The 18,088-nt window shown below is 41.5% G+C and overlaps 1 protein-coding gene across 8 annotated transcripts in view; it reads right to left on the bottom strand.

Annotated features, from left to right (window-relative positions):
- Positions 1 to 18,088, bottom strand: part of CNOT6 (CCR4-NOT transcription complex subunit 6) — an 81,500-nt gene that overhangs the window by 43,047 nt on the left and 20,365 nt on the right. For all 8 annotated transcript variants that reach the window (XM_017960237.3, XM_017960239.3, XM_031666691.1 and 5 more), the window contains one exon: positions 8,886 to 8,999. In XM_017960237.3, the coding sequence (XP_017815726.1) occupies positions 8,886 to 8,997 (112 nt within the window). In that variant the 5' untranslated portion in view covers positions 8,998 to 8,999. The remainder of the gene's footprint in view (positions 1 to 8,885; positions 9,000 to 18,088) is intronic.

The following is an 18,088-nucleotide window of genomic DNA, read 5'->3' as shown; positions in this document are numbered from 1 at the left end:
GCAATAGGCCAACCTTCACAAGCACTGAACATCTGATTCAAATTCAATGAAACTGTAATTATTATTACTTTTTTCTTTTTCTTTTTTATTTTTTTTTGAGACGGAGTCTCGCTCTGTCACCCAGGCTGGAGTGCAATGGCATGATCTTGGCTCACTGTAACCGCTGCCTCCCAGGTTCAAGTGATTCTCCTGCCTCAGCCTCCCAAGTAGCTGGGAGGTGCCCGCCACCACGCCCAGCTAATTTTTTGTATTTTTAGTAGAGACGGGGTTTCACCGTGATGGCCAGGCTGGTCTCGAACTCCTGATCTCAGGTGATCTGCCCGCCAAGACCTCCTAAAGTGCTGGAATTACAGGCATGAGCCATTGTGTCCTGCCAAAACCCTAGTAAGATTAAGGCCATCTACCCCTCTACAACTGCCTGGAAAACACAAAAGTAAATTCACTCCTAAGGAAGAAAATACCATCAAGACATTCTACTATTTCCAGCATTCAACAAATTTACAGACCAAAGGAACCCCCAGAAGATTCAGATACTGAAGTTATCAGACACGGTCTTTTAAAAATATATATATGATAGGCTTACTAAACTTTTGGATAAGATAGAGTAACAGGAACTGAATTTATCCTCCTACCTACAACAAAGAAACCAGACAAAATATATTAGAAAATCATTTTTTAGACACTAGATACCACACAGCACAGGACAGTGATGAGTAATAGATAGGAAACCACAAAGTGAGCAGTTATCACAGTTCCAGCTTACTGGAACTTTCCTGATAGTAGTGCAAAGGGACAGAACGCAGGTAGTCTATGTAATACACAAGTTGAGGAAATGAAGCTAGGAGTCTGGAGAGGCCAAGGTGGCTCGAGTCCACAGGACAGACTGCCAAAGAGAAGAGAGCTACACAGATACAAAGCTCTGGAGATCTGAAAAGGATGGGGCCCTGGCCCCTGAGTCTTCGACTGCACAATCATCAGCAAATACATGTGAGAAATAACCTGAGGCCAGGGACCAAGGATGGGGTGCAGAAAAATTGAAAACAGCAGAGCGGGCTGGGTGCGGTAGCTCATGCCTGTAATCCCAGCACTTGGAGAGGCTGAGGCAGTCGGATCACCGGAGGAGAGGAGTTCAAGAAAAGCCTGGCCACCATAGTAAAACCCCGTCACTGCTAAAAATACAAAATATGAGCTGGGCATGGTGGCGGGTGCCTGTACTCCCAGCTACTCAGGAGGCTGAGGCAGGAGAATCACTTGAACCGGGAGGCGGAGGTTGCAGTGAGCCGAGACTGCACCAGTGCCCTCCAGCCTGGGCGACAAGAGCAAAACTCCGAAGCAGTCCGAGGGAACAATCCTTGGGGATCACGCGGGTCAGGAACAATTTGTATTCCACCAGTCGGCATGGGAAACCTATTCACAGAGTATTCGGGAAAGTATTACTTTAAAGTGAGCTTTAAGTGAATCAAACTGTTTCCAAATAGTCTAACTGTATCTCAGAAGAAAGCTCAAGAGTACTTCTAGGGATACAATATCTGGCCACCAAAGAAGGTAAAATGCACAGTACACTGTGTCCCATAAAACATTACCAGGTACACAAAGTAGAAGACAGAAATAAATTAAAACCAACCCAGAAATGAAAAAGATGAATCAGCAGATAAGGGCATTAAAAGGTACTTGTGTTAAATATACGTAAAAAAGTAGGGAAAATGTTCAGTAACAGCATGAATGATATAAAAAACATCCATGGCTCAACTTGTGATGAAAACTATACTATTACTAGATGGAATTGATGGCAGATTAGATACTGCAAATAAAAATATTAGTAAAACTGAAGAAACGGCAATAAAAACTGCCTAAAATATTTTTAAAAAAGAAAATAAAGGTAAGAATAAATTAAACATAGCATTAGTTAGCTGTAAGACAACTTCAAGTAGCCTAAAATACAGGCAACTGTACTCCCCAAGGAGGGAAGGTAGGGAGGCAGAAAAAATTACTTGAAAAAATGGTAGCCTAAACCAGAAACCTAGAGCCAACGAGCTCAAGAAAACCTAAGCAGCACAAGAAAAACGAAAGAACGAAACAAAACTACAAGACACATCATTATCACACTGCATAAAATGAGTAATGAGGAGAGACTCTTAAAGCAGCCACAGAAAACAGACACATAAAAGAAACAAGGATAAGTATGACCTTTCCTTAGAAACAATGCATGCCAGAAGGCCACACAGCAGCACGGAAGAACTCACCATGACGTGCGCCATCCCAATCATCACAGCTACTTGAGGGGCTGAGTCAGGAAGATCGCTTGAACCCAGGAGGTCGAGGCTGCAGTGAAGCCGAGATGGCATCACTGCACTCCAGCCTGGGTGACAAAGTGAGATCCTATTTCCAAAAAAAAAAAAAAAAAAAAAAGCCAGGCATGGTTGTGTGCACCTAGCTACTCGGGAGGCTGAGGCAGGAGGATCACTAGAGCTCAGAAGTTTGAGATTACACTACTCCATCCAGCCTGGGCCACAGAACAATGATATACTATCTCAAAACAAATAGATAAATGAGACTTAATTACATTAAGAAGTTTCTGCACCGCAAAAATAATGATAATTAACAGTCTAGAGAATGAGAGAAAATATTGGCAAACTACGCATCTGACAAGGGGTTAATATACAGAATCTACAAGAAACTCAACTCAACATGAAAAAAAAACCCTAATAATAAGTGGGCAAAGAACATGAAATGATATTTTTCAAAAGACATACAAATTGCCAACAAAGATGAAAAAAATGTTCAACATCAATAATCATCAGAGAAATGCAAATTAAAACCACAATGAAATATCATCTTACACCACTCAGAAAGGCTACTATTAAAAAGCCAAACCAACAGATGCTGGCAAGGATGTGAAGAAAAAGGAATTAAACACTGTTGGTGGGAATGTAAATTAGTACAACCTGTATGGAAAACTGTATGGAGATTTCTCACAGAACAAAAAATAGAACTGCCATTCTATCCAGCAATCCCACTACTGGGTATACCCAAAGGGAAAGAAATCATCAAGTCAAAAGATAACCTGCACTCCTATATTGTAGCACTATTCACAATAGCAAAGATACAGCATCAATCTAAGTGTCCAACAATGGATGACTGGATAAACAAAATGTAGTGTATCTATATACCAAGGAATACTACTCAGCTATAAAAAAGAATTTGGCCGGGCGCGGTGGCTCAAGCCTGTAATCCCAGCACTTTGGGAGGCCAAGACGGGTGGATCACGAGATCAGGAGATCGAGACTATCCTGGCTAACACGGTGAAACCCCATCTCTACTAAAAAATACAAAAAACTAGCTGGGCGAGGTGGCGGGCGCCTGTAGTCCCAGCTACTCGGGAGGCTGAGGCAGGAGAATGGCGTAAACCTGGGAGGTGGAGCTTGCAGTGAGCTGAGATCCGGCCACTGCACCCCAGCCTGGGCGACAGAGCAAGACTCTGTCTCAAAAAAAAAAAAAAAAAAAAGAATGAAAGCACATCTTGGGCAGCAACCTGAAGAGAACTGGAGGCTGTTATCCTAAGCAAAACAACTCAGAAACAGTCAAATACCGACGTTCTTTCTCCAAAACATGGGAGGGCGAAGAAGGTGAAAAAGTTACCTTTTGGGTACAATGTTCACTATTAGAGCAATGAGTACACTAGAAGGACAGACTTCACCACTACACAATATATCCAGGTAAGAAAACTGTACTTGTGACTCCCTGCGCACCAGGGGCCCCCTTCCTAGCCAGATAGCTGGGTGCACAGTGTCCTCGACCCCATGAACAAGTGAGCACATCTTCTGCGTCCCCAGGGACTCCAGCCCATGCCATGGTGGATTCGGAGTGCCTCTCAGCTCCCCCGCTGCTGAGGCCAACTTCTTGTGCACCCAAAAGGGAATCCTCCAGGTTTGCTAAGATTACATTGTGCCTGGTGATCCTGATCTGCTTCAAGTGCCTCCACACCAGAGTATTCCTCCCTGTTGGTGGCTGAAATGATCCTTGCTGCTATTTTGTCAGCTACATGTGTGATCTGCACACCAAAATACCATTCATCAATTGGCCCTGGAGTAATTTCTTCCAAACCCTCTTAACAGTGATCCTCTACCTAATCACCTCCATTATCGACCTTGCTGAGAGAGGAAACCACTCCAAAACCATCGCAGGGGTACTGGGCCTAATTGCTAAGGGCCTCTTTGGCTTTAATGCTTACGTCAACCTTCCTCTTTCAGTAGCAAAGATATACTGCAGCCCCCACTGGCCCCACAGATGGCCAGTGTAGGCAAACTCCCCTCATTTCTCTCTGTAACCTGCAAGTAAGTTTTCCATGGAAATAACTCTTCCCTGTCCCAACAACAACACTCCCAGCGAACCAATTCCCATCCCCCTATAGAAGTAAAAGTGCCTTCATTGGGAGAATATTGTCTTCCAGCCTGCCAATCAACTCTTGATGGGTGTGGCCACCTTTATGGGTATGCTTAGGTCCTGCTTCTGCAGTATCCAAAAGGAGACAACAGTTTTGCCTGAACCATATCCCCCACCTAAGCCATAAAATTAGGGAGTGGGAAGCCTTAGATGTCAGAGTCCAGGCTCTAGGAGGTGATCCACTCCAAATAATCTCCTTGGTGTGGGTGGTGGTTCTATGGAGGGATAAATAAATAATAAACAGACTGTTAAAATATAAAAAAGAAAACTGTACTTATACCTCCTAAATCTGTGAAAATGAAACAAATAAAGAAGCCAGTCTGGGCTGAGTTGGCTTATGCCTGCAAGCCCAGCACTTTGGGAGGCCAACACGGGAGGACTGCTTGAGGCCAGGAGTTCAAGACCAGCCTGAGCAATATAATGAGACCTCGTCTCTATGAAAAATAAAAATTAGCCAGGGCTAGGGATATTTCTAGCTAGAGTCAGTCATTATTTCTAAGGTTTCAATGGACAGATCTGGGACATATATTTGTAACCATATGCATTTATAAATACAAGGTATGAATATATTTAAGTTTTATATGATGTATGACAAAATATCAAATATACAAGCTAAAATCTTATGAAAACATACTGAACTTTTAATTCAAATTCAGGATAACAGGGCTTTTAGTTCCCCTCTTTTATAATTATATCTGCATCTTCTTTAATACTGACAGTCCCGGTTCTTCAGGGACATGGGATGATAGAATATTTATTTATTTGCTTCATCCCACCAATATGATTACTGAGAGCAGATACAACTGTGTGTGCATATCATTTACCCGCCCTGCCCCCCTTTATATAACTGTGGTCGGTCTACATTGTCAGAGTATGTACCCACTACATACTATCAGCTTTCCCATTTAACCTGCATACACTCCTATTTTCAGACTTAGTTTTTCAAGTCACTGTATATTAAATGCCCCCTACTAGTTCATACGCCAATCACTTTGTCTAGAAGCTTGTCCTCTAGATGATTCTTTAAAAAGTGTTCACAGCAACAGCATGTCCTATGTTTCCTGTATTTTGGTAATAGTTTGTGCCCTTTATATTTCAAAGCCAGTTTTGCTGAATTTTAGATCCTCGGCTCACACAATCTTAAAGTATCTTAAATATGTTACTCCAAAAAATTTTTTTGGTATGGCATAAAGCCTTGCTGCAGGTCTAATGACACTCTGATTTTCTTACTAGTCACTTGCTCTTTTTGCTAGATGCCCAAAACATATGCTGTTTCCGTAAACTCAGTAATTTCATCAGAATATATCCTGGTGTTGGTTTTTCTACACTGATATTCTCAGGTATACTGTGTGTTCTTTCAGTCGGTAGTTTGATTTTTTTTTTAATTCAGGAAAGTTTCCTTGAATTATCATTTTTAGTATTCGTTCTGATCACGTGCATTGATTTGCTTCAGAGGCTTATTTCTCTGCATGCTGCTTATTTGTCACTCTCCCTTGAATCTTTAAAAAAAATTTCTTTTTAAAAAAATGTCAAAGTATAATCTACATATGGTAAAATTCACTCTTACTGTCTTATGATTCCTTTACAAATGCATAGTTACATAACCACCACAATTAAAATATGTAGTTGTTTTGTCACCCCCAAGTATCTTCCCTGTATACATAATTTGGTGCTAAAGCTACTTCCTTGTAGACAAGAAAGTAACAACTATAGAAGTCAGGATAATGGTTAATTTTGGGAGGAGGGTGGGGGCTGTGACTGGCTGGGGCATATAGAGAGGGTTCGGGGGAAAGTGAAAAAGTTCTAATTTTTGACATGGGTGGTGATTACAAGGCTTTTGGCCTTCTAATAATTCACTAATATGAATTACAAGACCTCATCTCTAAATAATAATAATAAATGAAGAAAGGTTACTTTAGAGGAGTATACCCTCTTCCTTCCTATGTTGTATTACGGTATAATATATTCATGTTTTCATCCACGGTTCCTGGTTCCTAACTCCCATAGTCTTTGTTATAATGTTGGAGTGCTTAAGGCCTCGGGAAACAGGATCTCTCTATGACCTTCTCCTATCCTTCTTTCCCCTGCCCAAGGCAGGACTCTAAACTCACTAGGGGGTCAGAAGACCCTCATTCCGGAGAGGGTCCTGCCCCATACCTTAGAGGAAGGAATGCTACCCAGAGAGCCCCAGAGAAGTCTGAGCAGATGTGCCTTGCTTGTCCAATAATCACATTTCTACAGCTTTCAACCATGCCTATGTAATGAAGCCTCCATAAAAACCCAAAAGAACAGGGTTCAGAGAGCTTCTAGATAGCTGAATGCAGGAGATTCCTCCTGAAGGGTGGTGTGCCCAGGGAGGGCATGGACACTGCACTTTTTCCTCTACACCTTGCCTTGTGCATCTTTTCATCTGTATCCTTTGTAATATCCTTTATAATAAACTGGTAAATGTAAGCAGATGTTTCTCTGAGTTCTGTGAACCACTGAAGCAAATTAATTGAACTCAAAGAGGGGGTCGTGGGAACCCAAACTTGAAGCTGGTCAAAGTTCTAGAGGCCCAAACACGGGACTGGTGATAGAAGGGGGAGAGGGCAGTCTTGGGGACTGAGTCCATAAACTGTGGGATGTGACGCTCTCTCCAGGTAGATAGCGTTGGAATTGAATTGGAGGGCACATAACTGGTGTCTGCTGCTTGGTGTGTGGGGAAAAGAAACCCACACCTTTGGTCACAGAAGTCTTCCTTTGTGTTGATGATTGTGGTGGTGTGAGAGCAAAGAAAAAACATGGTTTGAGAGTTTTTCCCTATATGTGTATCCAGAACTTCTTCCCAAAGTTCAGGGTAAGCAGGCAACAGTGACTCAGAATCACCAAGGAGTTCACAGTATGTGGTGGAAGGAGGAGAAGGTGGAGGAGATTCTCCTCTCCTTAGCCTCAGAGATGTATCTCAATGACCTGAGTGCTTTCTAGCATATCCTAATGCTGTAAGATAGGGGGAACTTCCTTACAAGCAAAGGAACTGTAATTCAAAAACTGCTAATAAGGGCTGAAAAAAGGAGAGGTAAATATAGTTAAATGCCAATCCTGAAAAAATTAAAAGGGAAAACTAGGAGTGGTGACAGCCTGTGCTTTGAGAATAACTACAAAATGAGAGTGCATATTTCTCTTTGGGCTCCCCTGGCACAGAAATCCAAATCTGACAGGAGAGAGGAAGAGAAATCTCACTCTCCATGACCACACCTACTTACTGAGCTGAACTTGGTTTGGTAAAGTCCAGCACTCTAGAAATCAGAAGGAGGAAAACAGGAGAGACCCATGTGTGTACTGACCTCTACTATGTCTGCAAAGGCAGGCATTTCAGTTTACTCAATAGGTTAACCAGAAATTTTGAGCTGACAAAGGAGGAATGATATTATCCTTATTTCCTTTTTACTTACTGTTATATAGCACTTTTATACCTAGATTTGTTATGTTTTGTCTGTTATTTATACTTGTGCAGTCCCTTCCTCTCACTCCCTAATGTCATAAGCTCCATAAAAAGAGGGACTTCATATATCTTTCATGCACGTGGGCCAGCGCCAGGTAAAACGTTTTACACACAGCATATGCTCAGTATGTCTGCTGCATTAAATTTTAAAAAATCAAGGACAGTCACAAGAAACAAGACAAAATTTGTTTTGTACTATTTCAGAAGGCAAAAATCAGAACAAACTGAAAGGGAAGGGGAAGCATATTAGGCCAACAGTAACACCAAACTTCACTAGCGCTGGTTGCCCTGAGAAGTAATGTCCCTTCACCATCTTCAAAATATTTAAAAAGAGGCTGTGTGCCCCCTGGCAGAGATGCTGGGGAAAGGATATCCTTCACATCTGAGGGGTCATATATTTCTTTGAGTATGTCCAGATTGCATTAAAAGGGGAAGGAAAATTTGAGGTCCACTTCAAACTCCTAAGATTTTGTGTTTCTGAATAGGGCTGTCCTCAGTGACTCAGACTCAGAAGCCAATGAAGAAAATAAGGAGAAACAAATCTACCCCAAAACCTATACAGATCAGCCATTCCTACCCCACTAGAAATCCATCATTGCTAATGCAAAAGCTCAATCCTACTTTATCAGAGAATCAAATACCAGAACAAATACTTGACTAGACACTAGTATTTAACATGTGTTATTTTCATTTCATCCTTGTTATTATTTTACATTTATGTATTTTGTAAGAGGACACTGATACTGAGAAAATATACAATGAATGGGTTTTGAACTTTGACTCAATCATATTTTCATTGAACCTTCCTGCTTCTAAGATAAGCTACTAAAATACAATCATTTATAAACATATTATATTTGTAAAATATAATCGTTTCTTTCCTGTATTGGCATTAGAAAACTCAGTTTACTACCATATCTTAATTTCCATACCATAAATTCATGCTTCCATGTCTTACCACTTATTTCAAGCTCTGCCCAATGGGATTTCTTTCCATTTGCTGCTTCCTCAGAAGACATAATTGTATACATCCTCCGAGGGTCAGGGGGCTCGTACTGTTCTTTGGGCATGCCTGTTAAAAAAAAGAAACCAATCAGTATTCTAAACAAATCAAATAAACAAAAGCCACAACACCTCTTTTTTTTGAGACAAAGTCTGACTCTGTCACCCAGGCTGGAGTGCGGTGGCACAATCTTGGCTCACTCCAACCTCTTCAAGCAATTCTTCTGCCTCAGCCTCCCAAGTAGCTGGGACTATAGGCACGCACCACCATGCCAGGCTCATTTTTGTGTTTTTAATAGAGATGGGGTTTCACCATATAGGCTGGGCTGATCTCTAACTCCTGACCTCATGATCCGCCCGCCTCGGCCTCCCAAAGTGCTGGGATTACAGGAGTGAGCCAGCACGCCCGACTCACACCTTTTAAAAGTGGACACCCATATTACAATCTCTACCATTTCCCACTGAAAGAAACTAGGAGCTTCTTGCAGAAAATGATTATTTCAAGTGCAGGACAAGACAGATACAAACAAGCTGTGAGGCTACCAAGGCTGCAGCAGCTGTGGGGGACACAGGAGCCAGCTTGAAGAAGCTTCCACTGACCAAATATGAGACAATCTGAACATCAGAAGAATGACTGCAACTGAGTCATTATGAACTTCATGAGTTCATACTTTTATCTAAAAATCAAAAAACTCAGTCACCAGAAATTAGAAAATTAAAAAATCGGCAGGGCATGGTGGCTCATGCCTGTAATCCCAGCCCTTTGGGAGGCCAAGGCAGGTGGATCTCGAGGTCAGGCGATTGAGACCATCCAGGCTAACACGGTGAAACCCCGTCTCTACTCAAAAACACAAAAAAATTAGCCGGGTGTGGTGGCGGGTGCCTGTAATCCCAGCTACTTGGGAGGCTGAGGCAGGAGAATGATGTGAACCCAGGAGGCGGAGCTTGTGGTGAGCCAAGACCGCGCTACTGCACTCCAGCCTGGGCAACAGAGCAAGACTTCGTCTTGAAAAATAAATAAATAAATAAATAAATAATAAAAGACACAAACATTTATCCTGCATTTCTGGCAGAAACTAGGTGACTGTTTTTAACAGAATTCTAGCTAATAAATCCAAAAAGAGTTACGTAATTAGAAAATAGTTTACCATCTCTAAGAAAACGATGGATCTAGGCAATGATCATCAATGGTTAATAAAACCATTAAGTGGAAAAAAATATCAATGGAAAATTTTTAAATGGATAGATCAGGCTACAACAGTGATTCCCAACCTTTTTGGCACCATGGACCAGTTTCATGGAAGACACTTTTCCATGGATTTGGGGAGGCTGGTAGTTTCGGGATGAAACTACCACCTCAGATCATTATGCATTAGTTAGATCATTATGCATTAGTTAGATCATTATGCATTAGTTAGATCATTATGCATTAGTTAGATGCACTTTTCCACGGATTTGGGGAGGTGGTAGTTTCGGGATGAAACTACCACCTCAGATCATTATGCATTAGTTAGATCGCACCATGGGGAGCGCACAGGCTAGATCCCTCGCATGCGCAGTTCACAAAAGGGCTGGTGCTCCCGTGAGAATCTAACGCTGCTGCTGATCTGACGGGGCGGAACTTGGGCAGTAATCCTTGCTCACCTGCCACTCACCTCCTGCTGTGCGGCCTGGTTCCTAACAGGACATGGACAAGTACCAGGGTTGAGGATCCCTGGGCTACAAAACCTAAACCCAATGATCAGTCTCATTGTTAGGACAATCAGACATTACTTGCTTCCCAATAAGACACTATGAGAAGTACACACAAACCACCTATGTCCTTGACCCCTCACCAACAAAGTTAAAAACTGAACCTGAATCAAATCAAGCCTCTCTAGATCTGATATTAGTTTACACAAAGTAAGCGATCTAGAGGAACATGTTTAAAATAACACCACAGGACAAAACCATGTGAATATATTTAATACTACAAAACGGTACACTTGGTTATGATAGTAACTACCATGTTGTGAATTTTACCACAATTAAAATTTTTTAAAGTAAAAATAATACAAGAATACAGCCAGCCAGTCAGATGCAGAATATAAAAGTTCTAGATGACAAAAGACCAAATTTCTTGAACACATCAATGGTCTGAAAAAGAGGAGTAAGCAGAAACATATGGAATAAATGACTTAAGAGGCACAGCAATCAAATGCAATGTACAGACCTTGTTTAGTCCCAACTTGAACAAATCTGGTTTTCTGATTTTGAAAATCAGAGAAACCTGAAGATAGACTAAATATTAGTTAATATTAAAGAAGTATTGTGATTCAGGCACAGTGGCTCATGCCTGTAATCCCAGCACTTTTGTGAGGCTTGGGCCCAGGAGTTCCAGACCAGCACCAGCCTGGGCCCCATCTCTTATCAAAAAAATTAAAAATTAGCCAAGCATGGTGGTATACACCTATAGTCCCAGCAACTTAGGAGGCTGAGGTGGGAGGATCGCTTGAACCCAGGAGGTTGAGGCTGCAGTAACATGTGACTGTGCCCCTGCACTCCAGCCTGGGCGACAGTGAACCCTGTCTCAAAAAAAAAAAAAAAAAGTATTATGGTTGTATGTGATTTTTAAAAATTCTTGTCGATTACAGATACATTCTAAACTATTTAGGTGAAATAAAACATCACTCCCATGTACATTCCCTCAAAGCCCTTGTTCTTGTCTTGCTTTTATTCTTTTGGATAAATCATAACCCTGGTTTAACCAATTGTTCACCTACTCTGTATACCCATGCAGCTAAACATAGCTGGAGAAAAACTTATGACCATGTAAGTTTAAAGAGTCAGTCAGCAATTATTCCTCAGACTCTGTACACTGCCCAGAAATAATACGTAAATTCTTAGTCTATCCCCTTCTCCTAGTTGTCTTCCGTCTTCAAACCTCTTAACACCTGCTCCTCCATCCTCCCTCTCAGCTGATGACCTTACTTTTTTTTTTTTTTTTTTGAGACAGAGTCTCGCTCAGTCCATGTTGGCTTACTGCAAGCTCCGCCTCCCGGGTTCACGCCATTCTCCTGCCTCAGCCTCCCAAGCAGCTGGGACTACAGGCGTCCGCTGCCACGCCCGGCTAATTTTTTTGCATTTATAGTAGAGATGGGGTTTCACCGTGTTAGCCAGGATGGTCTTGATCGCCTGACTTCGTGATCCACCCACCTCGGCCTCCCAAAGTGCTGGGATTACAGGCGTGAGCCACCGTGCCCGGCCTGATGACCTTACTTCTATTTTCACAATGAAATAGAATGTCAGAAGGGCCCTTTCTAAGATCTCCCACCTATGCCCATCTATCCCTGCCCTTAGCACGTAAGCCATTTGTGCAATTCGATCCACCCCTTCATTCTGCCTATTCAAGGATAGGACTCTGGCAATCCCTTCCTTCCTCTCGTCACATTCTGCCTCCCTCCTGGATCTTTACTTTCAGCACACATATACATACTATTCCTTCCTCTATTAAAAAAAAAAGGCTTAACTTCATTTCTTGCTCCAGCTACTTCCCTTCTCTCATTCTCTCTATAGCAAAAACAATCCTCAGGAATTGTGTATGTTCTCTGTCTTCTATTCTCCTCTTCCCAGTTAAACCCATTCAAGTTAGTAAGTGTTTTCAACCTTTCATCAAAAACTATCAAGAAGAAACTCAGTAGCCAGGCACAATGGCTCATGCCTATAACACCAACGGCTTTGAGATGCTGCAGACTGAGGATCACTTGAGCCCAGGAGTTCAAAGCTGCAGTGAACCACAATCATGCCACTGCACTACAGTCTGGGTAACAAAGCACAACCCTGTCTCTAAAAACACTCTTTTTAATTTTTTTTTGTAAAGAAGAAACCCAGTGATCTTATATTCTTATTTCCAATGGTCATTTCTCTGACCTCTTTTTGCTTATGATCAGTATTTGATATAGATGATCACCCCTCCTGGAAACACACTGCTTGCCTTCCAGAATATCTGTTTTCTTGGTTTTCCTCCTCTCTCTCTAGATTTAGTTTTTTACTAGTTCTTTCTGCAGAGTTGCAATTATCTCCATTTTACCAGAAAACAGAAACTCAAAATAGTATAAGCAATTTGCCCGGTGTTACCAGGCTGGGAAACAGCAGAGTCAGGTCTGAATGAGTCTGATTAAAAGCTAAAGCTACTTTACGCTGCCGCCTCCCTGCTGACAGGAAGTAGACCTACTTTTTTTTTTTTTTTTTTGAGATAGGGTCTTACTTTGTCACCCAGGCTGGAGTGCAATGGTGCGATCTGATGGTGCGATCTCTGCTCACTGCAGCCTTCACCTCCCAGGCTCAAAAGCCATCCTCCCCTCAGCCTCCCGTGTAGTTGGGACTACAGGCATGCGCCAACACGCCAGGCCAATCTTTGTGTTTTTTTGTAGGGATAGATTTTCGCCATGTTGCCAAAGCTGGTCTCGAACTCCTAGGCTCATGCGATCCACCTGCCTCAGCCTCCCAAAGTGCTGAGATTAGAGGCATAAGCCACTGCACCCAGCCTACTTTTCAAACACAGAAATGGGTTTTGACTGTTTACTCAAAAGCACAGAAGGAGGTAAGCAATCCTAAAAAGCTGCTTTAGAATATAAATGGTGAGATAAAATAAACTGGTCTTATACCTTAGTTTATTCAATATAGAAATATAATAACTGCTGTTTTTAGACTGATACAAAATACCCAATACAAAAGAACAAACATGAAGAAGTGTTCATTCTGTCTAGAGGACAAGGTGGTAAGGAAAGTGCTCTTTCTGAATGACATGCATGTATCAGTATAATGCTCTGTTCTGTGCTACCAGAGCTTGATGACAGCATCCCTTAAGATCACCTAAATGGCACTATTCTGACCAGATTCCACTTACAAAGTAACTATTTGATCTTCATCAGCTTTCCCAAATAGAATTTTATAATGGTAAGAAATTGCTTTGACCAGCTGAGACTAGTATTTTAGTCCTATTAATCATTTGAATTATTGATGAAAGTTCAGAAGTCTGATTTATCAATCTCATGTAAGCTTAGTGTGAATCAATGTTCAGTTTGATCACACTTCAGGAAGTGTTACCGGACTAAGGCATCTGAAAACCATGCCCTGTACCTGTGGCCAAACAGTCTTGATTTCTGCCTGGGCAGCCAACCATTGCCTCTCTTGGTTTTTCGTATTTTGAGATTGGCAGTCTTAAAATTTAAGGTACTCATCATTCTAAGTCCCAAGGCACTGAAAAACCCAATCCATTTTTCTGGGAGTCTGACAAAGTATAGCACTGAAGACTAGGTAAAGGAAAGGATACAGGAATACATGCAGTTTAGGATCTTTCCCAAGGCTCTGAAATCAACAAGTAGTTCTTGCTCTCTAAAAAGTACAGTATGTCACCAAAGATTACTACCTAAAATAACAAAAGTATTCCAAAAAACACCTGAAAACTTTCAAGGAGAATTACAAAAGAATTTTTTTTTTAAATAGCTAGGCCAGAGTCAGAGTCAGCAGGCATATAGCACCTAAGTAGTTAACATCTTACCAATTAAATGCCAGACATCGCTACTGATCCTGGCATAATCAAACAAAAGTCTCCACCTGTTTCAGATCTCAGAGCACTTTTTCATGATCTTAGAATAATTACTTCACTCAAACACAAAACATTAGAAAGATATGCTTTCATATTTGTTTATGAAACAGCTTAAACATACAAAACCTACGGTCATCTAACTACGGAAAGTTAGTGGTGCAAAGAAGAATTACAAACCATTAAAAGACTATCCAGAAACATTTAAAGAGCGGCCTACGTGTACACCATAAACTTTGAATGTCTGCCAGACTCTAGAGGGAGAGAAAAAACCTTCAGGAATCCAGTCTACTTCACACTTTCAGAAATGCTGGGGCCTAGGGGGAGCTGGGGATAGGAATCACAGTGAGGGGTTATAAGAGACTTAGCAGAATATGAAGTAAAGTGAAAAGAAATAAAAGTTAAGAAAACCAACTGGAATGAAGATACCCACAAAGGCAAAGTAGAAAAAGTTACATTTAAAGCACTTAAATATATTTGAACCTCCTCTGGTTAGGAGAGAGGTGAAAAGAAATAGCTGCTGAAAAGAGAAACCTAAGAAAGGGGGAGAGCCTCTGGTCTATTTTTCAGTCAGGAATCAAACATGTCCAGTGAAAATTAGGGACAATCAAACATTTGAGTGTTCCCCCTGGGAAAAGGATTGGTAGTTACAAAATAATAAAAACCAGAGCCGAAATCCACCCATCCTAATAGTCCCTAGCCAGCAGATATGTCACAACCTCCTCCCCCCCACCAACCACAGTAAGCAAAAAAAAAAAAAAAAAAAAAAAGCCATCTATACTTAACCTTCAAAATGAACATCTAAGGGGAAAATAATAGGGGTGCCTGAGAATCTACTGTGAAAGAAAACGCAAACCGTTTTTCCTCCACGCTCACACTTAACACGAATGCTTCTATGACCAGATGTGTGAAGGTTTTTCCCCACACACCAAGCAATTCTCCAGCATATACCCACTGAGTGTCCTATAGGTCAATTCAATCCTGACACTATCTACCCGGAGTTAGATCCCACTGAGATTATGGGCTCAGTCCCACAATACTGTCCCTGTCTTCTTCAGACACAAGTAAGGTCATCACCCACACTTCTGATGACCGGCTATAAGGCTGGGTTCCCAACACTTCCTCCTGGAGTTGGATTAATTTGCTAGAAGGACTCACAGAACACGGGCAAACACATTAACTGGTTCGTTATAAGGATATGGTAAAGTACACGGAAGAACAGACAGATGAAGTTGTATACAGGGTGAGGAACAGCGTAGGGGGGCAGAGCTTCCATGCCCTCTCCCACCTCAGCCTACTTTGGGACGTGAGGCGGAAGGATCACCTGAGCTCCAGGAGGTTGAGGCCACAGTGAGCAGAGATAGTATCACTGCACTCCAGCCTGGGCAAGAGTGAGACCCTGTTTCAAAAAACAAGACATACAAGCTGCCAACAAACACGAAAAAATACTCAACATAATGAAACAGAAAAATGCAAATCAAAACCACAATGAGATACCATCTCACACCACTCAGAATGGCTATTACTAAAAAGACAAAAACTAACAGATGCTGGCGAGGCTGCCCAAAAAAGGGAATACTTATACACTGTTGGTGGGAATGTAATTAGTTCAGCCATTGTGAAAAGCAGTTGGGAGATTTCTCAAAGAACTAAAAATAGAACTAAACCAGGCCCAGTGGCTCATACCTATAATCCCAGCATTTTGGGGGGCTGAGGAGGGCGGATCATCTGAGCCAACAATTGGAGACCAGCCTGGGCAACAAGGTAAAACCCCATCTCTACAAAAAAAATACAAAAATTAGAAATCGAGACCACAAAACCCCATCTCTACAAAAAAAGCATACAAAAATTAGCCAGCATGGTGGCATGTACCTATGGTCCCAGTTACTTGGGAGGCTGAGGTGGGAGGATCGTCTGAGCCTAGGACGTGGAGTTTGCAGGGAGCTGAGATCACATCACTGCACTCCAGCCTGGGTGATAAGAGTCAAACTCTGTCTTGAGAGATAAATTGATTGATAGATAGATATAAATAAATAAATAACAAACAGAACCACCCGTTTGACCCAGCAATTCCATTACTGGTTCTATACCCAAAGGAAAATAAATCTTTCTACAAAAAAGGTACATGCACTGGTATATTCACTGCAGCACTATTCACAATAGTAAAAACATGGAATCAACCTAGCTGCCATCAACAGTGGGCTGGATAAAGAAAATGTGGCACATATACATCATGGAATACTACATGGCCACAAAAAAGAAAGAAATCATATCCTTTGCAGCAACATGGATGTAGCTGGAGGCCATTATCCTAAGTGAATTAATGTAGGAAAAGAAAACCAAATACTGTATAAGCGGGAGCTAAACACTAGGTACATACGGACATAAACATGGGAACAATAAAACTGGGACTATTAGAAGGAGAGGGGGAGGACTGTAAGGGCTAAAAATCGACTGACTACCTGTGTGATGGGATCATTTATGTCCCAAACCTCAATGTCACACAATATACCCATGTAACAAACCTGCACATGCACCCCCTGGATCTACAATAAAACCTGAAATTATTAAAAAAAAAATTATTACTCAATCTGTAACTCAGCACATACACCTTTGAGTATTTACCCAAAAGAAATGAAAATATACATACCCCAAAAGATATGTATATTGCAAAAATAAGTAATTCAAAAATCTAGGTTGTTGGAACTTGTTAAATATTTTGAGCCTTAAGAGAATGTGATTATGAAACCTGAGTCGCTTAAACAGGCAACTGGAACCTAGGAAGCAGTAGCTTTTGTTTCTCTGATTATACATTAGCCTTATTTCTTACCTACATTGTTCTGTAAACTGTTGTAAATGACTAACCAATGAGTGCCAGGGAAGATGTCGTGCCTCTTCCTATTAGCTGCTGATATTCATTACAGATTAATTTCCCTCTTTCCTCTCTCACACACAGACTTCATGACCACCACATCATTCAAGATGGAATGTGGAAGGGCGCAGTGTCTCACACCTGTAATCCAAACACTTCAGGAGGCCAAGGCGTGCAGACTGTCTGAGTTCAGGAGTTCGTGACCAGCAACACGATGAAACTCCGTCTGTACTAAAAACACAAAAATTAGCTGGGCGTGGTGGTATGCGCTTGTGGTCCCAATTACTCGGGAGGCTGAGGCAGAACTGCTTGAACTCAAGGGGCAGAAGTTGCAGTGCTGATACTATGCCACTGCACTCCAGCCTGGGCAACAGAGCGAGACTCCATCTCAAAAAAAAAAAAAAAAGAGATGGAATGTTAAACACACTCTTCGAAAGAAAAAAAATTTAAAAACAAGTTATATGGAAAAGAAAACAATCTATAACTAAACTGTTGTAACTCATAAACGAACCTTGCAGAGAAAATATTGTAATCCTGTTAAATGTCTTTGTTTCCTGCCTATACAAGCAGCATCTTAACTTTTTTATGTATTTTATTTTATTTTTGAGATGGAGTCACGCTTTGTTGCCAGGCTGGAGTACAGTGGCGCAATCTTGGCTCACTGTAACCTCTGACTCCCTGGTTCAAGTGATTCTCCTGC

This window comes from Papio anubis, chromosome 5 (assembly GCF_008728515.1).
Source record: "Papio anubis isolate 15944 chromosome 5, Panubis1.0, whole genome shotgun sequence".
In the NCBI taxonomy this organism is placed as follows: Eukaryota; Metazoa; Chordata; class Mammalia; order Primates; family Cercopithecidae; genus Papio; species Papio anubis.
The sequence above is the reverse complement of the archived record's forward strand: the minus strand, read 5'-3'. Positions and strand labels throughout refer to the sequence as shown.